Source organism: Corapipo altera, unplaced genomic scaffold, assembly GCF_003945725.1.
Source record: "Corapipo altera isolate COAL_440 unplaced genomic scaffold, ASM394572v1 RXGC01000115.1, whole genome shotgun sequence".
NCBI lineage: Eukaryota > Metazoa > Chordata > Aves > Passeriformes > Pipridae > Corapipo > Corapipo altera.
The window spans coordinates 1,189,103-1,208,468 of NW_020884986.1; the positions used below are offsets into that span (position 1 = coordinate 1,189,103).

Genomic DNA, 19,366 nt, shown 5'->3' on the forward strand with positions numbered 1-19,366 from the left:
CTTTTACCATTGCACTGACAGCTCATGTTCAGTTTTATGTGGTTTGGTGTCTGCAGAGGTTCTCTTTATGCAAAAACAGAACTTAAAGATTAGCCAATTTAAGGATTAATTTATGCTGCTGGGATGGGGCATTACATCTTGCTGCATAAATAGATTGCCTTGATGGAATGGAGGTTTTTTTAAGCCTAGACATAACTGCTAAAGCAATAGTGCTTCTATTTGATAGTTACATCGAAAATCTGTCACTGCTATACAGCTGTTTCACTAGAAGCAAAGCTTTCAACAGGCCTCCAAAATACATCCTGGATCTTTACAAAAACAAGCCCATTTCCAGACAATAGCTTCCTTTTGATTTACCCATCTTTTCTGTCACAAATTACTTAGTTTCTAGTTATTCCACCTGTTAGCAGTACAAATTCACATGACTTAGTTGATGCAGGTCTACAATGACAGACGGATAATAAGTACTCCTTTGTCAAGTGATAACCTTGAATATATTAAATAGAATTCTTAAACCACTTAGCAGGTTACACTCATCATCATAAATACACTGGCATAAGCTATGAAAGCTTAGCCCTTCCTTCATAATTGCACACACACGCAAACATATGTTGTGAAAACCCAAATAATAAATCACCAGTGCTGCATATATTTGCTCAAATTCCAGCTCAACACAGTGTTCTCTGCTCCATTTTGAGGAAATTCTTAGGTTACTGCTCTTGCTGTGTGCTCCTGCAGCTCTTGATTAAAGTGATGTGGAAAGGGTTTGTTGTGTAAATGCCTGCCCACGTTGCCTGGCAGAAGTTACAGACAGAAAAGTTCACGGTGTGCTGCTGTCTTTGAAGAGCCAGACAGGTTGTTAAGCTTGCTGAGCTGGAAAGAAAGGAAGGGACAGCAAATACTTCTCTTACTGTTCCTTTCAAGCTAAACTCCTTTCCTGAGTTTGGTTTTTTTTTTTTTTATTATTGACAAGAACCAGAGGTGGGTGTCAGGCTCATAGTTAAAAACTATGGAAATGTTCCTGTTAAGGAAACCTCCCAGATCCCTTCATGCTGTTCAGCATTCAAACTGCATTGGCAGGAAAGGGGGAAAAACCATCAAAATTATTCTTGCCATATTCATGACCATCATTGTTTGCTCTGATTTCTCCATGGTCAGCAGCTGTACCCTTGTTCCCTGATTCATTCACAGAGCACCTCTCTGAATCTTCTGTGAAAGTATCCTGAAGTGACCTTTTTAATGAAGTATGAGCATCAGTTATTTCCTACCACTTAATTTGCAATGGTTAATTATCCAGGAAAAATGGAAGAAAAAAAAATAGGCTTGATAAAATAATCCACCCCTGTGAACCTCAAAAAATATATTGCATGCAAGAAATGAGGGTGCACTTACTTTCCAGAAATGTAGAAGTGATACAGAACAGTTTACTCACTCCTGTCTTGGACTAGATAATAACAGGACTTCTCATAAGGTACATTATACAGAGGATATTCATTTTTCAGTACTTTACTGCCTGGTTATTTGTGGCTAATTGTATAACATAGATAGTAATGTTTGCATTTATTCCAGAGATAACTGTAGAGTACTAAACCAGATGATTATGAGTTTTGTCCAAAATTAATGTTTTATTACAATTTCCAGGTGCACCTGAGTGAGCCCATTATTCTTGATATTGTATAAACTGACATTTGAAAGAATTGTATTGACAGACTCTTATTGAATGAAATTACTCAACAAGAACCATCAAGGAGCAATTGTACATGGTGAAATTCAACTATAATTATGATACTCCAATAATGAGAAAAGAAACTTTTTTTCCAGTTAATGCATTTTTCCCCTACTCTGAATTCCAGCACCTACACTGCTGTATTTGTTGTTAAATGAAAATTGCTAATCCTTTCTCAGTGACTAACAAATGGATTCTTCTATTGCATATGCATTTTCTAGGATATCTGAACCAAATGGCTCTTTCAGTTTATTCTTCTCTCCTCCCTGCTATTTCACTGGCATGTCCAGCCTATAAACCCTACAGCTAATGCATAATCATAGAATCATAGAATCAGCTGGGTTGGAAGCGACCTCAGAGATCATCAAGTCCAACCCTTGATCCACTACTGCTGCAGTTCCCAGACCATGGCACTGATGCCACATCCAGTCTCATCTTAAAACCTCCAGGGCTGGAGAATCCACCACTTCCCTGGGCAGCCCATTCCAATGGCTGATCACCCTCTCTGGAAAGAAATTCTTCCTAATGTCCAACCTAAACCTCCCCTGGCACAGCTTAAGACCAAGCCCTCTTGTCTTGCTGATGGTTGCCTGGGAAAACAGACCAACTCCCACCTGGCTCCCCCTCCTGTCAGGGAGTTGTAGAGAGTGAGGAGGTCTCCCCTGAGCCTCCTCTTCTCCAGGCTGAACAGCCCCAGCTCCCTCAGCCTCTCCTCATAGGACTTGTGCTCCAGTCCCTTCACCAGCCTCGTTGCCCTTCTCTGCACATGCTCCAGCACCTCAATGTCCTCCCTGAACTGAGGGGCCCAGAACTGGACACAGCACTCCAGGGGTGGCCTCACCAGTGCTGAGTACAGGGGCAGAATCACTTCCCTGGTCCTGCTGCCACACTGTTCCTGATCCAGGCCAGGATCCATTGGCCTTCTTGGACACCTGGGCACACTCTGGCTCATGTTCAGCCTCCTGTCACTCCAAACTCCCAGGTCCTTTCCTGCCTGGCTGCTCTCCAGCCACTCTGTCCCCAGCCTGTAGCACTGTATGGGGTTGTTGTGGCCAAAGTGCAGGACCCAGCACTTGGCCTTGTTGAACCTCATCCTGTTGGAATCAGCCCATCTCTCCAGTCTGTCCAGGTCCCTCTGCAGAGACCTCCTGCCTTCCAGCTGATCGACACTCCCCCCCAGCTTGGTGTCATCTGCAAATTTGCTAATGGTGGACTCAATCCCCTCATCTAAATCATCAATAAAGACATTAAACAGAACTGGGCCCAACACTGATCCCTGGGGGACACCACTAGTGACTGGCTGCCAACTGGATGCAGCCCTGTTCCCCACCACTCTCTGGGCCCAGCCCTCCAGCCAGTTCCTAATAATGGCATATATTTTCTGAGAGTAGAAGTCCAAATGTACGTGGACTTTTCCATTAGGCAGGCAGGAAGTACTTCAGAACCAAAGTAAAGATGAGCAGTAAGTAGAAACATTTTTTGTGCTGGTCAATTAGGGTTTGGCTTGAACTGGAGAACTGGGATTAAACTCTAGTGCAGGACATGATAAGAGGAGGTTTTTCATTCTCCACGCTTGCTAAATATCTCATTTGATGTTCAGATGGTCATCCCAACAATTCCAAACATTTAAGTCCTAGAAGTTCAGAAAAAATCGTTTGCATATGTGGACATTTTTACATAATATATACTACTGTCACATGTTTTTAAAAGTCCAGAAACAGAAAATGTGGCAATTTATTGTAGCAAGCACGTTTATTGAAGCAAGCTGCTGTTCATTACTAACAGGACCAGAAAGATTTGAAGAGAAGAGCAAGAGGAGCAGGATGGATACACAGAGAAATGTATTTGTAAATAAGCTACACACAGTTATTCTTTGTTTCAAAATGAAAGAAAAAAAAAAAAATGTACTCCCTTTTTAGTCCAGTGGTAAAGCATTGGATGTAAAAACAGAATCAGAATTGGTTTAGTCTTTGTGAAATTGGAGACAGGAGTTATGGGAGTTAAGCTATGGGAGATGAATGCTTTTAGTTTCATTCATCATGTGTCAGTGAGTTTCCATATTTTTCTTATTTCTTCAAAATGTATGCTTGTCAAAATGTGCATGCTTGTCTAAAAACCTCTCCGTCTAAAGTTTGCTCCTTGACCCATCTTCATTGTAACTCTTGACTTTTGTTGATGGTCAAAATCAAAGTTTGAAGGGAGAAACTTGAGAATGTGTGCCTTCATGTCCTGAAGGTACAAACCCTCAAAGAAGGATGATAAAACAACCCATGAGATCACAAAAATGTCCCAACATTAGGTCCAGCGCATAATGTTATTTGTTGGAGTCCTAACTCATGATGATTTCTTTTCTTAATTTTGGATTTAGCAACCCACACATTATTACAACCAAAGCTTCCCTTGTGGGTTTCAAAAACTTCAGAGGTGTGGATATGTGGCTTTCACTACTCCTGGAAATGAGAAATTATGCTTTTCTCATGAAGGAAGAGTGGTGGATCATCAGTTTTGTACAGTTCAGTTTAATCATCATGTAGACTAAAGGGAAATAGGACAAGACATGTGTGCTGAAATATTAAATGGAAAAAATACTCAAAGGATATCCTGAACTGCAAGACATGTCAGAATCTTATAAAGTTCATAAACAGGCACAATATCGAATAAACAAAAAACTGACACCTAAGAATAGGATTAAAGTAATACTTTAACTGTTATACTATTAAAACACAAAAGCACCGTGACATTATGTATGCTTTTTTAAAATTCCACTCATTTTCAAATTTATGTTGCAGCTTCTAACTTCTAAATACAACACACTTATCATAATATGAAAATTCATAACAGAAATTAAGTAAGATTGGTTTCTTATGCTCTCTAAGTATCTATTATGTATCATGAAGTGCAGAAGCTCCCAATACACCGACTTCACATTGTTTGAATTCCTTTACATGCTCTGGGGTCAACAGGGCAAGTAATCATTGATGCAGTTACACTCTGTGTTTAATTTGGACCCAAAGAACATCCCTTCCTTTTTCCACAAGAGGATGTAGATTGGTATGAACACTGAGTAACTTAAGGGTGAAATGTCATTAGATTAAGGGAAATATGCTGAAATTCAATAATAAAAAAAGTGAGGTTAATCCAACTGGGCAAAACTATCTTTCTTAGACTGCACCTGAAAAAAATGTATTATTTGTTATTAATTTTTTTTCTTATTCTCTGTCTCAGTGCTAAAGCAAAAGTGCCAGAATTTCTGGAGTTCTAAGTCAAATTTCAAGCAACATAAAGCTTATGCCAGAATCAGTTCTATTAAAAAGTTGAGTGTTTTCTTCCTCCAGAGCATAATTAATTTAAAACTGAGTGGCCAAATTTTTTTGTGGCTGGTCATAAACAAACTGCCTATTCTTGTAAAGAAACTCATCCATCTCCTCCCTCCTGCTTATCCAGTGATAAATGCTGCCTTTAGCGTTGTGACTTCTTCATTTAAAACATGATGAAATAACCGAGGGTTTGAGATGGGATGGTCAAAAATGCAATGCTTGAGCGCTGTTCACTCCTCTGACCTGTGATTTTGTCATCTCTTAAGACCTCTTTCAAGTCAGTGCAGAGTGGTCTCTATAAGGTGTGGAGATGACTGGCTGGTTCCAGGGAACCAGAGTATCACGACCAAGATTTTGAAGCAAACATCACCTGTTGTGACAATCTGTGGAAGTTGATGGGCAACTGTTACAATTCAGTTTATATTTTAAAGTACATCAGTTTATCCCGAGGGCCCAGGCTGGCACAGTGCCCTCAAAGGATCAGAGGAGCTTGGAGGTAATGCCAAGGCCTCTTTGTGCACCCTGTTTGCAGACATGGTGGTTCCCACAGCTTTTCTTTGCAGCCTGAGGACTTGTGTTTTGTGATAGCTCAGCGAAATCACTTCATCTTCTCTTTTCACCATACCTAGCATGGATTTTTCTGTTTATAAGTTATTTATTTATTTATATTCAGTTAGCTATTTTTCCATTTTTTAATTGAAAAATAGTGTAAGGCTCTCAAAAGAGGTGCATTAGATGTGCTTGCAATAGTTAATGTGGCAGCTTTTAGAACTGGGCTGCAACACACCAGCTCTTGTTCTCCTCCATCTGTACTGCTGAATTCTGAAAAGACACCTCACCCTGATGATTAAGGTGTTGTTTTTTTTTTTATTTCTGCTTGTAGTATTCACAAGCAGCAGGAATAAAATGGAACTTTCTTCATCCATATTGTGTTTGTATATTTATTAATATGCAGAAGGAGATAATTCAGATAAACAACCCAACAAATGGAAAGTCGGAGTAATCAACTTTTTTTTTCAAAGATATATGTTTGTAAACTATAAATGCAGGGGGAAAAAATGTGCCAGTTTTTGTTTTCTATAATATAATATATATTTCTATAACATAATTTTAGCCATTATTTCTCTCTCGTGTACCCAGCCTCCGGCTACTGACAAAAAACTCTTTCTTCTGGTTTTACCCTCTACTACATTCCATTTGCTTCTCTCATGGAAAGACAAGAATCAGAAAATAAATCATGGGAACAACATAATTGCTTTCTCCTTGCAGTTCCACTTTTCTTTCCTCAAAATTTTCCAGAATATCTTTTGCAAGCCCACTGGAGAATTTATGTGAATTAAGGGTTGCAGGAACAACATGACAGAGGCTGCTAAAAATTCTGTTGTCCAAAGCACATTCTTCTTTTGTCATGTGAGAAACCAGGAGAACCACTCACAGTGTTGGTTGCAGCAGGAGGGGAGGGCCAGAACATTTGAGAAGGTATTTTATAAGTATACACACAGACTCTTCCTGGATTCCAAAACACACCAACAGGCATGAATTCTTACCAGTGGGTTAAAGGGAAAAGTATTTAATATATAATTACAGAAAACAATAAAAAATATATAATAAATAATCTATAATAAACAGTAATATATCATTAAAAAACCGGAGAACAAGATTTTCAACAATATTGTGTTGATAGAATACATTCTCTTCAGTTGGCAGTGACAGCTGTATGGCCATGCTTTACTGAAAACTAGACAGTACCTTATGATCATTCATGTATTTTGTGTTATTTATTGATTTTGCAAAAGTATCTTCCCTTTACTGAACTAACTTTAATGATAAGTGGTGTATAGACACAGGAAAATAGAAAGAGCACTAACAGCAAGATAGGGAAGCTTTACCTATGTGATTTCCCATAGCAGCAGGATGTATGTTAGTATCCTTTTTACTCTTCTGGCTCCTGAAGTCTCAAGAAGGAGGTTGGAACTGCAATTTTTTTTTTCTGAGGCTGCTTAGTCAGGGACCTTGTGTGATGTAAGTCCGTAGTGCAAGTGAATGGCTTGCAGCAAAAGTCCTGTTGGCTTCATGTGTGTTGGTGTGGACTAACAATGTAAGCCCAGCAGAATTTTTTTTCAATTGCTTTTTGCATAGTCTTTAGTCTTCTTGCTTTCGTTTTTCTTTTATCAGTTTTGTATTATAGAATTTTTTTTTTCTTTAATTCACTGAAATTAATTCTCCTCTGTTGCATATCAGTGCATTTGTAGAAGCAGCAGGAGAGAAGAAGCTACAGTGCCATGGCAAAGTGGTTCTCTTATTTGAAGAGATATGCAGTGAACAAAACCAGTGGGAGATCCAGGAATGTCTTCCAAGCCCTGGGCATTCCAGTGGGGACAGAGTTTCCCTGTGGGTGCTCTGTCTGCTGTCCAAGTGCTGAAAGGCACAGAACTAAGAGTGTGCCCCTGTGTTTGGGTCTGTCTTATCTCTCCAGCTTTAGCAGGAGATAAGTTAGTGGGGAACCAGAAGCAGAACATGGCTTTGGAATGAAAAGATGCTTGATAAGCAGGTGATTTTTCTGAGACACATGAATTCTGATCTACAGAAATAATGGAGCAGTATTTTCTTATAGGAACTAGAGAACAGTTCTTTGCTGTTTTAAGTGGAAGAATAAATATCCTGTGTTTATGTTAACAGGTCTTCTCCCATAATTGGCATTAAAGATTTCATTATGAGACTTCAGAAAAGAAACATGTGCTAACTACTCTTTTTGGAGGATTAATCTTACATAAAAAATTCATTAAAGGAGGCTCTGCTGCATTATTTAAAATGACAACAGGAGACAACAAGCTGAATATTTTGTCATTGATATGACACTTCAAATTCTCCTCCTTATTCATCAGTCTAGCACTCAATTAAATTACATGCTATCAAATTTTTTTGTTGTGAGAAAAAATGCATAAATAAAAAATATCATGTGAGTTTTAGATATTATCGGTATTTTACATTATTCTGCAATGTACGACTTTCTTTTTTTTTTCTTTTTTCATTCCTGCTTATTAAAAAAATGTCAAGCAGATTGATGAACGGAAAATACAAGATTGAAACATGTTCTGAGGTGGTATGACATCAATACAGATTGTTTGTCATTTACACTGGCTTTATTCGAATGGCATTGCTGGGCGGGAGGATTCTAGTGAAGAACTTTGCAAGGGAAAGTTGTCAAAACCAGTCAGCCTCCTGTCACAAGGTAGTAGTTGCATCAAAACAATGAATAACCCACACACACACCTTCTACAAATTCAGCTAAGTTCTGAGAAATTTAATTCATGTCTTTTCCTGCATCACGCCAGGCACTGATATTGCTCTTACATGTTCAGTCTGGCTTGCTGAGATAGCGGGACTCAAATGGATCTGCCAGAGCCACAGTCACAACCTGTGCAAGGAGGGGAAGCTGCTTTAGACAATATCACACATGTCTGGGGTGGGAATATTTACAGTTTCACAAAAAAATATGAAAGCAGTGAATGTGGCTGTGGTGTCAGTGTGTGTCATGATTATAATTTCATATTGTTGAGTCTGTAGTAAAATTATAACTCTGTTACACTAATGTGCTGCAAATTGTGAATGTGATATACATAGTATGTAAAATCCATATTTGGGGTTAAGACCTATTGCCTCAGAACACTTTGTAATTCCTCTGCTTTATAACTGGTTTTTCTCACAATACTCCCTGTCAGGTATCTAAAACTGCTGCAGAACTCGTTTGCTTGACTGATTTGATTGTTGAATCCACCTTCAAATATTTTTTGTTTTGTCCTCCCCCAGTTCAAACAAGTTCTGTGCTCTCCTCCAGCAACATCTGCAGTTTTTAGCTCCTTGATTCCAAGTCCTCAGCTGACACTTTTCTCAGAGTCCTCTTTCCACACCTCCTCTTATGTGGATCTGGACACTGATGTTCTTCCTATTTTTGTCCCAACTCCCATCTGCATCCCAGTGCTGTTTGTTCTTAAACCTGTTTAACTTGTCTTTGTTTTGTGTGTGTAAGCAATCCCAGGATAACAATTCAATGCCTTCCAGCATTGCATTAGCCTACCCCTGGATAAAATAACCAAAGATTGCTTCTCTGTCTCAGAGACTTCTCTGACCTCCTCTCATTTATTCATTCCTGTTCTCATTTTGAGGATGAAGAATTCATCTTTCTCAGTACACTGAGAACAACATGAATTTTTATAATCTAAGTAATAGTCCTTTTGTCTTTTCTCTTTGTCTAGAGACAAACATTACAGTAGTTCAGAAATCTCCCAGTATTATTTTTCAAAGTCGATTTTGTAGTCCTCTTTAAAGAAAAAGCAGTATTTTGTGTTTGTAGGGAGCTTTACCACAGACAAGTTTTTCTGGACTCAAATCGTACCTTGGTATAAAGGATGATATCTGCTCTTTGCAGTTAAAATTAAAGTAACATCAGCCAATGTCATCCATAGCCTACTATTTCTTCAAGCAACCACAACGACAGCTGAGACATTTCTGATGTTCAAGTCCTCCAAAGACAAATACTGTGCTGACTGAAAGTCTCACTGTATAAACTGTCACAATCCAGCTTGTAATACACAAACAGCTTCAGTGATACATTAAACTTGCAGTCAAAATAGGGTGGCTTTTATCAAGTGCTGTCACACTAAAAGAAGATTATTCAAGAAGTCAGTGTTCAGATCCAGATTTAAGACTTTTGCTTGAGCTAATCAAGTGATGGAGCTGGTTTTTGAAATTTAGGAAGGGTGTTGAGTGATACAGACTGAGTCAGTGGGGAGCTATCAGCCTAAGAGACTAAATGTATTGATGATATGCTCATCTTCTGATATACAGCAACATGTTTAAAGAAAAATGCTACTTATTCTGGTGTATTTAGTGAATCCTGCCATTCCTGTGCTACCATGTGGAAGAGCTGGTTTTGTGTTAAGGCACATCAAGTCACTCAAGGACCACACTGAGTAGTTTAAAAACTCATAAGCATCATCCAGTGAAAAATACTGAAGTCTCTTTATTTAAATCCACAGGTAAATGCATATGCATACATTTCACATTTTTTTGGAGGGCATATATGTTGAGAGAAAATGTAGGAGAATTAATAGTTGCATTTAAAAATAAGTTGTGTTGAAGGATATGAATCTAAGGAACATTAAAACCATAATAAGAGCCCATGAACCTCTAGAGATCCTTGGAGAAGAGCTTCTGGAAAGCCTGGAGTGCCAAAGGATAACCCACAGGAAACCAAGGGCACTGTTTTGAAGCTCAGTAGCTCCATTTGTTATTCTCTTCAAATGTAAGTTTTCCATACAGGTGTTCTAGTCATTGATTTATCCAGAAAGAGAAATTTTTGGCTAACTTATACCTGGCCAAATATGCCATCTGAAAGCCAGCTTTACATCCCTATTTATTGAAAAATGCCATTATCTGCAACAATGTAGAAACTACTAGTTGCTTGAGAGGGTTCTGCATATAGTAAGATCCTGTAAGATCAAGCTGCCCTTGGTTTACTTCTCTAGATTATAGGATATTCCTTCCACGTGGAGGTGTCAGCCCCTTGACAATAAGAAAATGATAAAGGTAAAGGAATGTAGGTCATTCATGTGCTTGAAACTAAAGAGAATGGGCTATCCAGCTAGTCATCATTAGCAAGCTGAAGCAAAGAAAACATAAATTTTTAAAATGCTGTGATCTCTAAGAGCTTGAAAGTGATGTATCGTTTAAGCTTATAATGCAAAACCAGGGTATAACCAATGGATGCAGATGAATAAAATTGATTTGGTGGCAGGTGCTCCTCTGCAGCTGAGACTAAACATTCAGTTAAAATAAAAAGAAGCTGGTAACTCTTCACGCTTCTGAAAGGCTATCCAAGAAGACTACTAAGGCATCTGGAAATTTTCACACAGAAAAAATATGTACTACTGCGCCAACACTATGAAGCACTGTTTTATTCATTGAGGACCTAAACATGAGGCCTAACACAGAAATAATCACAAATTTTAGTAGAGAAAATGAGAAAATATTGTGAGGAACTACAGAAAGACTAGATGAAGTATGTGAATGAGCATCAGTGGGCTTCCTGGAACTCCAAGTCGACCTACTGTAAGGGAATTGTGTTATTGTGTTTGTGGTATAAATGGGGATTTTGAAAATACATAACATATTTAACTACTGTGAATAATCTGCGCATAACAGATGAAATTATAAAAGCTCCATAATATGTTCATAATCTTAATGTGTTTCTTTGCTGTTTTGCAGGCAGACCAGTAATGATTGTAGTTGAATACATGGAGAATGGATCCCTTGACTCCTTTCTGCGGGTGAGGTGCCATTTTCTGATGACATTTGAATAAGACACCATTCTAGGTTAAGACTTAAATCATTTATCACAAATTAATTTCTACATAATGTTATTCATGGATTTTTAGTGAAGAATAGAAGCTTTCTCCCCAGGGTACATTTCTGAGGTACAGTGATATATTAGAGCATGGCTGGGAAAGAAGAAGATTTAAACTTAGGAATATAATTGATTTCTTCTACAAAAGTAGTCCCTGACTTTAGCAAAATGTATTTCAAAAAGTGTTTTTGTGAAAGAAAAGATAAATTGAAGGATAAATGCCTGGTCTTATGGAGGTGGTTCATTTTTCTCAATCACCTTCAGAAATACTCTGTTATGATTTTTTTGGTTGGTGCAGTGTAGAATACACTCAGTAATTGATTTATAATTATTCATGGTTACTTGCATTTAACAAATTGAATTAGAAAGCAGTTCATGGGTGAAATGTCCTGGTATTAATTAGCCCCCAAAGGTCACTAATAAACATTAAAGAAGGGCTACAGAAAATGTGAGTAATATGTTGGCACAATTATATTTAATTTTTCCTAGAAAAATAGAAGGAAAGGATGACCTCCCCTTTTAAGCTAAACTTATCCTGAAGTGGTCTCTTTTTTTAACAGAACCCCTGGAAATGCCCCAGAGACCCACTGTCATAAGACCTTGTGGAAATAATTTTAAAGTCAAGTATTTCAAACTTGTCATACAAAGTAAACAGCAGCCCTCACTTGCCCACTGCCCTGCCACTGCCATCCTGCAGAATGGTAAATTTGGGGGTGTGGGCAAGCTCAGGGCAGGGGATCAGGGGCCTGTGGGTCTGTGAACTTGTTTGAAAGGGTCTTCCAGAGGAGAGACCTTAAACAAGGAGCTGTGGAAACACCTGCATGAAAATCTAAGTGGTGGTGACAGAAGGATTATTTGGGAGCAGGAAGAAGGAACTGGTAAGAGAAAAGAGTGAATAAGCAGGAGGGAAAAACAACCAACATTTTAGGAAGAAAAATCATCAGAGAGAGGGAGAGGAAGTCATACAGACAGTACTTGTTTGACAACTGGTTGAGAAAAGGGGTAGCAACAAGAGAAGAGCATCTGGAACAGAGGAAACTACATCAGAGCCATTATCTTAGATATTTCTAGACACTGGTTCTCCCTTCCTTTTTGTTTTGATTATTACATAGTGTTTTTTCTCTTACATTCTTGTCCTCTTCACTGGCTTTCCAAATAGTTTTTTATTTTTCATTATCAAGACACACAACAGACATCTGTTATGATGTCAGAGACATGCCAGCACCACAGTTTTTGGTGAGAATCTGCTGATTTCTCAAAATCAAGTTATTTTTATGGAGCATTTGATCTCTTCCATGTCTTACAAAATGGGTAGTCTTTAAAAATCAGCCCCCTTGCCTTTCTGGCTCATCTCTCTATCCATCTGCAGCAGACAGACTGCCATTGATTTGAGTACCTGCAGCTTCCATGGTCTCTAATTTTTTAGCAGTGCCCCAGAAAGACTTGCCTGGGCCTGAAATATTGCCCTGTGCCTGTGTATGTGTGTGTGTGTGCAGAATTTCACAAAGTGAATTAAACCAAGTACTGAAATAATTCATGAAGGAGAATTACCTTTCTCTGAACTGCTCTGGTGTGATATCTATATCCCAGTTTTCCTTCACATGCATCCATTTATCAGAATAGTTACCACTTATTAGGATACTTTAATAGAAACTGAGATCAGCAAAATGATGATGTTACTGTGAAGCAATATTTCTCACATTGCACGGGATATACTTGGAAGCAAATCTGCTGGGGGGAAATGTGAGCTAATAATTTCTGCAGCTGTTTTCCGTGTATATTATTTTACAGTTTCAATTCACAATTCAGATATGGGTTATTCTTCTAAAATGCTTTTAAAATGTACTTTAGATAGTATTCAACATCCCAAAGCACTGTAGATATGTCAGCATTTCTGTTAGTAATTAGCAGAGCAAATGGCTGCAAAGTAACCTATTTAAAAAGAAATCCAGCTGCTTCATTAATAATAGTTGTGTCCTGTAGATATAAGTACACAGTTTTAAAAGCTTTTGTGAAGATACAAAGAAACAGAAAGGCTTTATCTTTAGCAATCCTAATGAAAAGCATTCAGTGAATATAACAAATGTTGTGAGATTTGGAAGGGCTTATAAGATAGTCTATCTTTCTTATTATTTAAAGGATCACTTGTAACAGTGCAGTGTTTTTACACAGAGGGCAGAAACAATCCATTTCTCACCAGAAGAAATATTTCCCCACATACCACAACCTGCAAAAATTCACTGGCATATTCACTGTCTTCCTCCAAAAACCTGAAAAAATGGATCAGTCTTACAAATTCGAAGTGAGATTCTGCGATGAACCACGTGAGGATGTTCCAGAAGAACTCCATTTGCCATCCCCCTCCTCACAGCCTTGGTGGGATATTTGCTTTCATGACAGGACAGGTTGCACCATGAATCACAAGCTCCAAGTAAAGCCTCCCTCCCCACCTTGATCCCTAACTGCTAAAATCTTAATAGCTTTTAATTCCCTGTTTTACAGATAGCAGTGCCTACTTTCTGCTCTTAGTATGAATTTAACAGCAAGCTCAGCTACATTATGTCTTCCCCACCTCACAAAATATCTGTATGCTGGCTGCTAACTTTCAGCTTTTGGGTGAAAAAAAATTGGCGTGGATTTGCAATATGAAGATGCTTCAGATTTATTCTTAGTGGAAAGGCATCAGCTACTTAGAACTAATTCTGTAAGATGATGGCAATTAATTACAGTGATTGTGCATCATCAGACATCCTAAATTGCTGAAGACACTTGACACTGAATTTTCCTCAGAAATACTGCATTATTTTTACAATGATATAAAACTCATTTCCAAAAGACGAAACTCAGTTATCTTTTCTTTTTTTTCCCCCTAAAAATATAAGATTGAGGCTTGTGAGTTAATCATCCCACAAAAGTACACCTGAAATTTTCTATCAATAAAATGGTTCTTTGACCAGAAACAAGGTTCATGCGGGTTCATTTCTGGTAACACTTAGAGAGATTTCTCTGAAAAAGGATGTGGGCTTCCAGCTTAGTATTTCCTCAGGGGCTAGAAGCTCACTCCTCTTTCAATACTACTCCAACAGCTGCCAGATAGAAGTAATCTGTGCTTGGAAAGAAAGTGGCTAATACTGGGAAATTGAGGAGATTCAGGTACAATTTCTTGTTACCAGTTTCACACACAGACTTTGGATGGGACGTATTTTATTCACCTGCCTGTGTCATGGAGATTTTAGCAACCACTTACTCTGCAAGCACATGAGGAGAGTAATAAAGACAAGAAGGGTTGAAAGGGCAGCTATCTGTATTGATAGAAAGATGTGGTTAGTAATTAGGATAGGAATAATCAAATATGTTTGTTCAGGGTTGTTGATACAGACTACAGAAGATACAACAAGAAAGACAACCAAGAGAGACGCATAATAACAAAAACCAACCAACCAAACAACAACCACACAGAAAATTAGACATCAAAAACAAACAAACAAACAAAACCACCACAAAACCTTTACAGTGAGCATTTTGGCAGTTTGCCACTTCTGTTTGTTGGAGTTGTCTGTCCTCTGAGCATGGCCATGACAAGGTAAATCACATGGGGTTTGAACCACTGCTTGGTGACCTTGCAGTCTTCATATATTACACAAATGCAGTGCTATTTTGTGGAGGGGAAATGGTGATGAGTGCCACGTTGGACTGAAACCTATGCAGCACTTCAGAGGGTGATCCAGTGATAGAACCCAGGTTCAAATCCCAGTTTCACTCCCTCTCTGTTTGTGCTGGACACCACAAAATTTTCCTCAGCCTTGCCCTGTCAGATAATTGCAATAATTCCTACAAAAGTCCTTTCCCTGAGGTTTTCCTTTTCACCCTGACACGTCACCCCCCACTTATCCCATTCTCTAAATCTATGGCTCACAGATTTATAGAGTTTACTCTATTACGAGTTAAATATCATCTGCCGTTTTCACAGCTCCATTTAAAGGGCCATTCTTGGCTAAAATAAATGGATTTAGCCACTCATGGACAACAACAGGTGGCTTGTGTGCTTGGGGGGGGTACTGCTTGTTGGATTCAGTTGCCAAGAATGATACTTGCAGAGCTTTATGTTGCCTCTGGTCTGCACTCACCCTCCTTGTGCATCACGAAGTGTGGGCACAGATTTAAACCACAGAAAAGGAACACATCTAGAAGCTGCCTTTTGAGGATGTTTGTGGCTGGCTACATAGCATCACGTAAAATGGACAAAAAAGCCCCTATCACCAGGGTACTGAACTTCTTTCAGTATTTTTCTGCAGCTGAAGACCACCAGAAACTGTCAGTGCTTTGTTGCTGCTCAGTGTCCAAGCTGTGCTGACAATAGTCGTGCAGTGAGGTGAGAACCAGGGCCACAGCAGTATTAATCAGATGAGAACTCGTGGTACTGCAGTAGGTTCTGTGGCAGCCTGACACTAAAATAATCCATCAGGCCTATCCACTGCACTGTACTTGCTCACCTTCTTCACAAGGAAGGGAATTCACTCTCCAGGGATCAGTATGGGAAAGCAAGCTCCTCAGGTTCTGCAGCATTTTTGCTGAATAGAAAGATGTTTAGGTTTGAAAGATGCTCCAGTCTTGCCCAGTTTCGGGAATCTCAGAGCTGGTAGAGGAAGGGATGCATTTACCTGGTGTAATCACATCCTGCCTTCTTCATTGTTACTATTTGCCACTGTAATGCTCCTTTTCCCGCCTGAAAACTTGTGACTGACACATTTCCATTCACTTCAGAGAACTAAAATACTTGTTAAAAAAAAGTTAGATTTATTTACAGGCGTGCATATTAGGTGAAAATCATGTATTTTGTTCTTTCAAAGAGTTTATAAGAAATGTGTGTAGTTCCCTGAGAGCACTAACTGCAGCAGACTGTACAGTAAATGAAAGCCTGGGATCCAGCCCAAAATTTTAATTCCTCGAGGCAGGTCTAGCAAAGGCTAAGATAAGTGTTACTAGATGGAGAAAATATTATGATATATTGCTGTTTCTTGCAGTAATCGTTACGAAGTTATTCTCGGAGCGGTTTTGCTGTCAGGCTCACCCTTTTTTCAACTACAGTTTAGCTGCTACAGCAGACACCTCCATTTAGCAAGTTCGGGGGAAAGGAAGAAAAGAGAAAAATTAAGACTTTTAGCAAGCTCCACAAAATGATGTTGTAAAGTGCATGTTGTATATCCATCTAAAATGGCCTCACTAGACAGAGTCAGCTTTGGGGAAAAGAAGCCAGATGGCTTTCCCTAACTTTAATGGTTCCTGTTATTATTTATCTGCATTCAGAGAGGCAGCAACATTAGAGCTCATAACTAATATTCCTTCTTCTGCCTTCACACTCAGCATTCGTGTGCACTTTTATTTATTGGAGGCACATTCCTTCCTGGCAGGAAAAAGAGGGCACTTTGCTTTCAAAAGTGACTCTGTAAAGAAGAAAACCTGCACTGGAAACTGCTGATATAATTCTTTTTTTTCCGGAACCAAAATCAGATTGGGCAATTAGAAAGTAAATTTGAAATAATGCATTACCTCAACAGTGAAATTGTAAGCAACGTGTGATCTAAGATTACCCTGAGAAGCTGTTGCTGATGCTACAGAGCCAATATTTGTTCTCAAGCAATATTTTACCCTGCTAAAGAGAGGCAGAAAACAGTATTTCTGATGCTGCTGTGAGAATTTCATTCATAAATACCTATTTTAAATATGTAGATATTTTTACTTAGGCATTAAATATTGTAGATATTCTTACTACCAAGCAACAAGAAGTTTATAAAAAACTGTCTTGTATTTGAAGGCAAAAATAATTTTATAGGTAATGTGAACTCTTTCAGTGTGTTCTTTATCTTTGTGAATTTGCCAAGAATACGTAAGAAAGCAGAGGATGAGAACAGACCCAGTGTCATTAATGTCTTTTAAAAGAAGGGAAAAGAGAAGCCAAGAAATTACAGGCCAGTCAGCTTAATGTCAACTGCTGAAAGATTTTTGGAACAAATTATCAGAAAAGTATTTATAAGCACCTTAGAGATAACAGGGAGTTAAGTATGAGCCAACATGGATTTGTCAAGAACTAATTCTGTCAAACAATCTGGTTTCCTTTTGTACCAGGGTGCAGGCCTTGTGAGGATGGGAGAGACAGCTGATCTCCTAAACCTTGACTTCAGTAAGGCTGTAAAACTCTCTCATGAGATCCTGATGAGAAGCTGGAGAAATATGGTCTTCATGAAATTTCTGCTGGTGGACACTGTATTGGCAACATTCTATATGGAGGGAATGGAATTAGGATGGAAAGAAATATGGGGTGGGGCTGTTCTGCAGCCTGTGTTTTCCCATATTTTTATTAAACTTCTGGATCCTTTGAAATTTTCAGGCAATACAAAGCTGAGTAGAAACTCAGGCAGACAGCAGGATAGAGCTAGAATTTAAAATCATCACAATAAGTTTAAGAAATAATTTAGTAACTAATTAGCTTAAAAGTAACTAGAAATAAGTAAGGACAATGGCACAATTATTCCACTGTGGCTGGAATAATCAGCTCTAGAGTAGAGAACAGAGAATAACTGTTCAGACAGAAGTCTGCCGAAAGAAATTACTCTGGAATTTGCAGTAGGTCAGGGGCATTTGCATTGCTGTGACAAATGCAAATGGCACCATGGAAACTAGAAATAAGAGTATCCCCTGCAAGGTCTGTGAAGTAAATTTTTCTCTCCCTTTACATTGGTGAGGGCTCAGACTACTCTCTTGTTTGCACCTTAATTCTTCAGGAAATGTGTGAAGGAGGTGGACAAAGAGTCCATAACAAAATCAAAAAGCATAATTACCAAGAAGATGAGATGTGTGGACTGACCCAGTGTGAAGCCCAAAGAAAAGGGCAAGAGAGATATTTGGTCTTCATGGGCATGTGAAAGAGTTGCAAAGAGGAATTGCAATCTGTGCCAGTCAAAGCCCCTGCTCAAGGGGGGCATTTTATTCAAGATATGGTATAGGATAAGAACTAATGGCCCTGATAGTCTTTAAGTGCAGGTTAGAAAAGCATGTCAGGAATAACACAGAGTGAAGAGATGATTTATTCCCTGTTCAAAGTCCCTTCCACTTCTGTGTCTCTGTGTCAGCTGTATTCCAGTGCATCAGTGTGGGCAGAGACACCTGATTATTCCAGGACATCTTTTCCTTGTTGCTGTAGCTGAGTGAGGGAAGCAGGATCACAAGGCTACTACTGCTGTGCTGTCCAGAATAGAGGGCAGTTATTGCATCTCATAATAAACTTTGGAAGAGGTTCATCTTGCAAACATTTTGAATAATATAAAGATTTCCCATATTTTTAACGGTTGAAGAGTCAATTAGGATCACTCATTAGCAATTAAAATGAACTAGAGTAATTATATTTAAATTAATTAATGGCACCTATTAATAATAATTAATTAAATCTGCATGGAATTCTGTTAGCTGTTGACTAAAGAAGAAATTATCAGTTGACCTCATTCCATGCCAATAATATAAGCCTGACTGTGTTACATGTGATAGCATGAAACATGGGTTATACTGCCAAGCAAGTTGCAACTGGAATTTTGGAAGATTTAAGCTGATTTTACTTTGCATGGTAGAACAGTAACAAGAAATGCATAGCAAAAACTACATCTTTTACATAGTGACCAGTAGGATCTGCCACTGGTGAGTGATATAAGTTAGTCACAGACACATCATTTTCAATGCTATTCTCCATGTAAAATAAGATGTAAATAACCTGCAGTAAAATATTTAGACCTATAGCAAATCCTGCACATTTCTTAGAGCATGAGGGCATTAAAGTGTTCTGAATTATATGTCAAATAAAAAAGTGGACTTTGGAATAGATGAAAGTCCAGAAACAATACAGAAAAATCCAGTGACCAAGCTTTC

At 38.6% G+C, this 19,366-nt stretch overlaps 1 protein-coding gene across 7 annotated transcripts in view; it reads left to right on the forward strand.

Annotated features, from left to right (window-relative positions):
• The window catches only part of EPHA6 (EPH receptor A6), a 447,233-nt gene that overhangs the window by 366,080 nt on the left and 61,787 nt on the right, over nucleotides 1–19,366 (forward strand). For all 7 annotated transcript variants that reach the window (XM_027666146.1, XM_027666144.1, XM_027666147.1 and 4 more), the window contains one exon: nucleotides 11,311–11,372. In XM_027666146.1, the coding sequence (XP_027521947.1) occupies nucleotides 11,311–11,372 (62 nt within the window). The remainder of the gene's footprint in view (nucleotides 1–11,310; nucleotides 11,373–19,366) is intronic.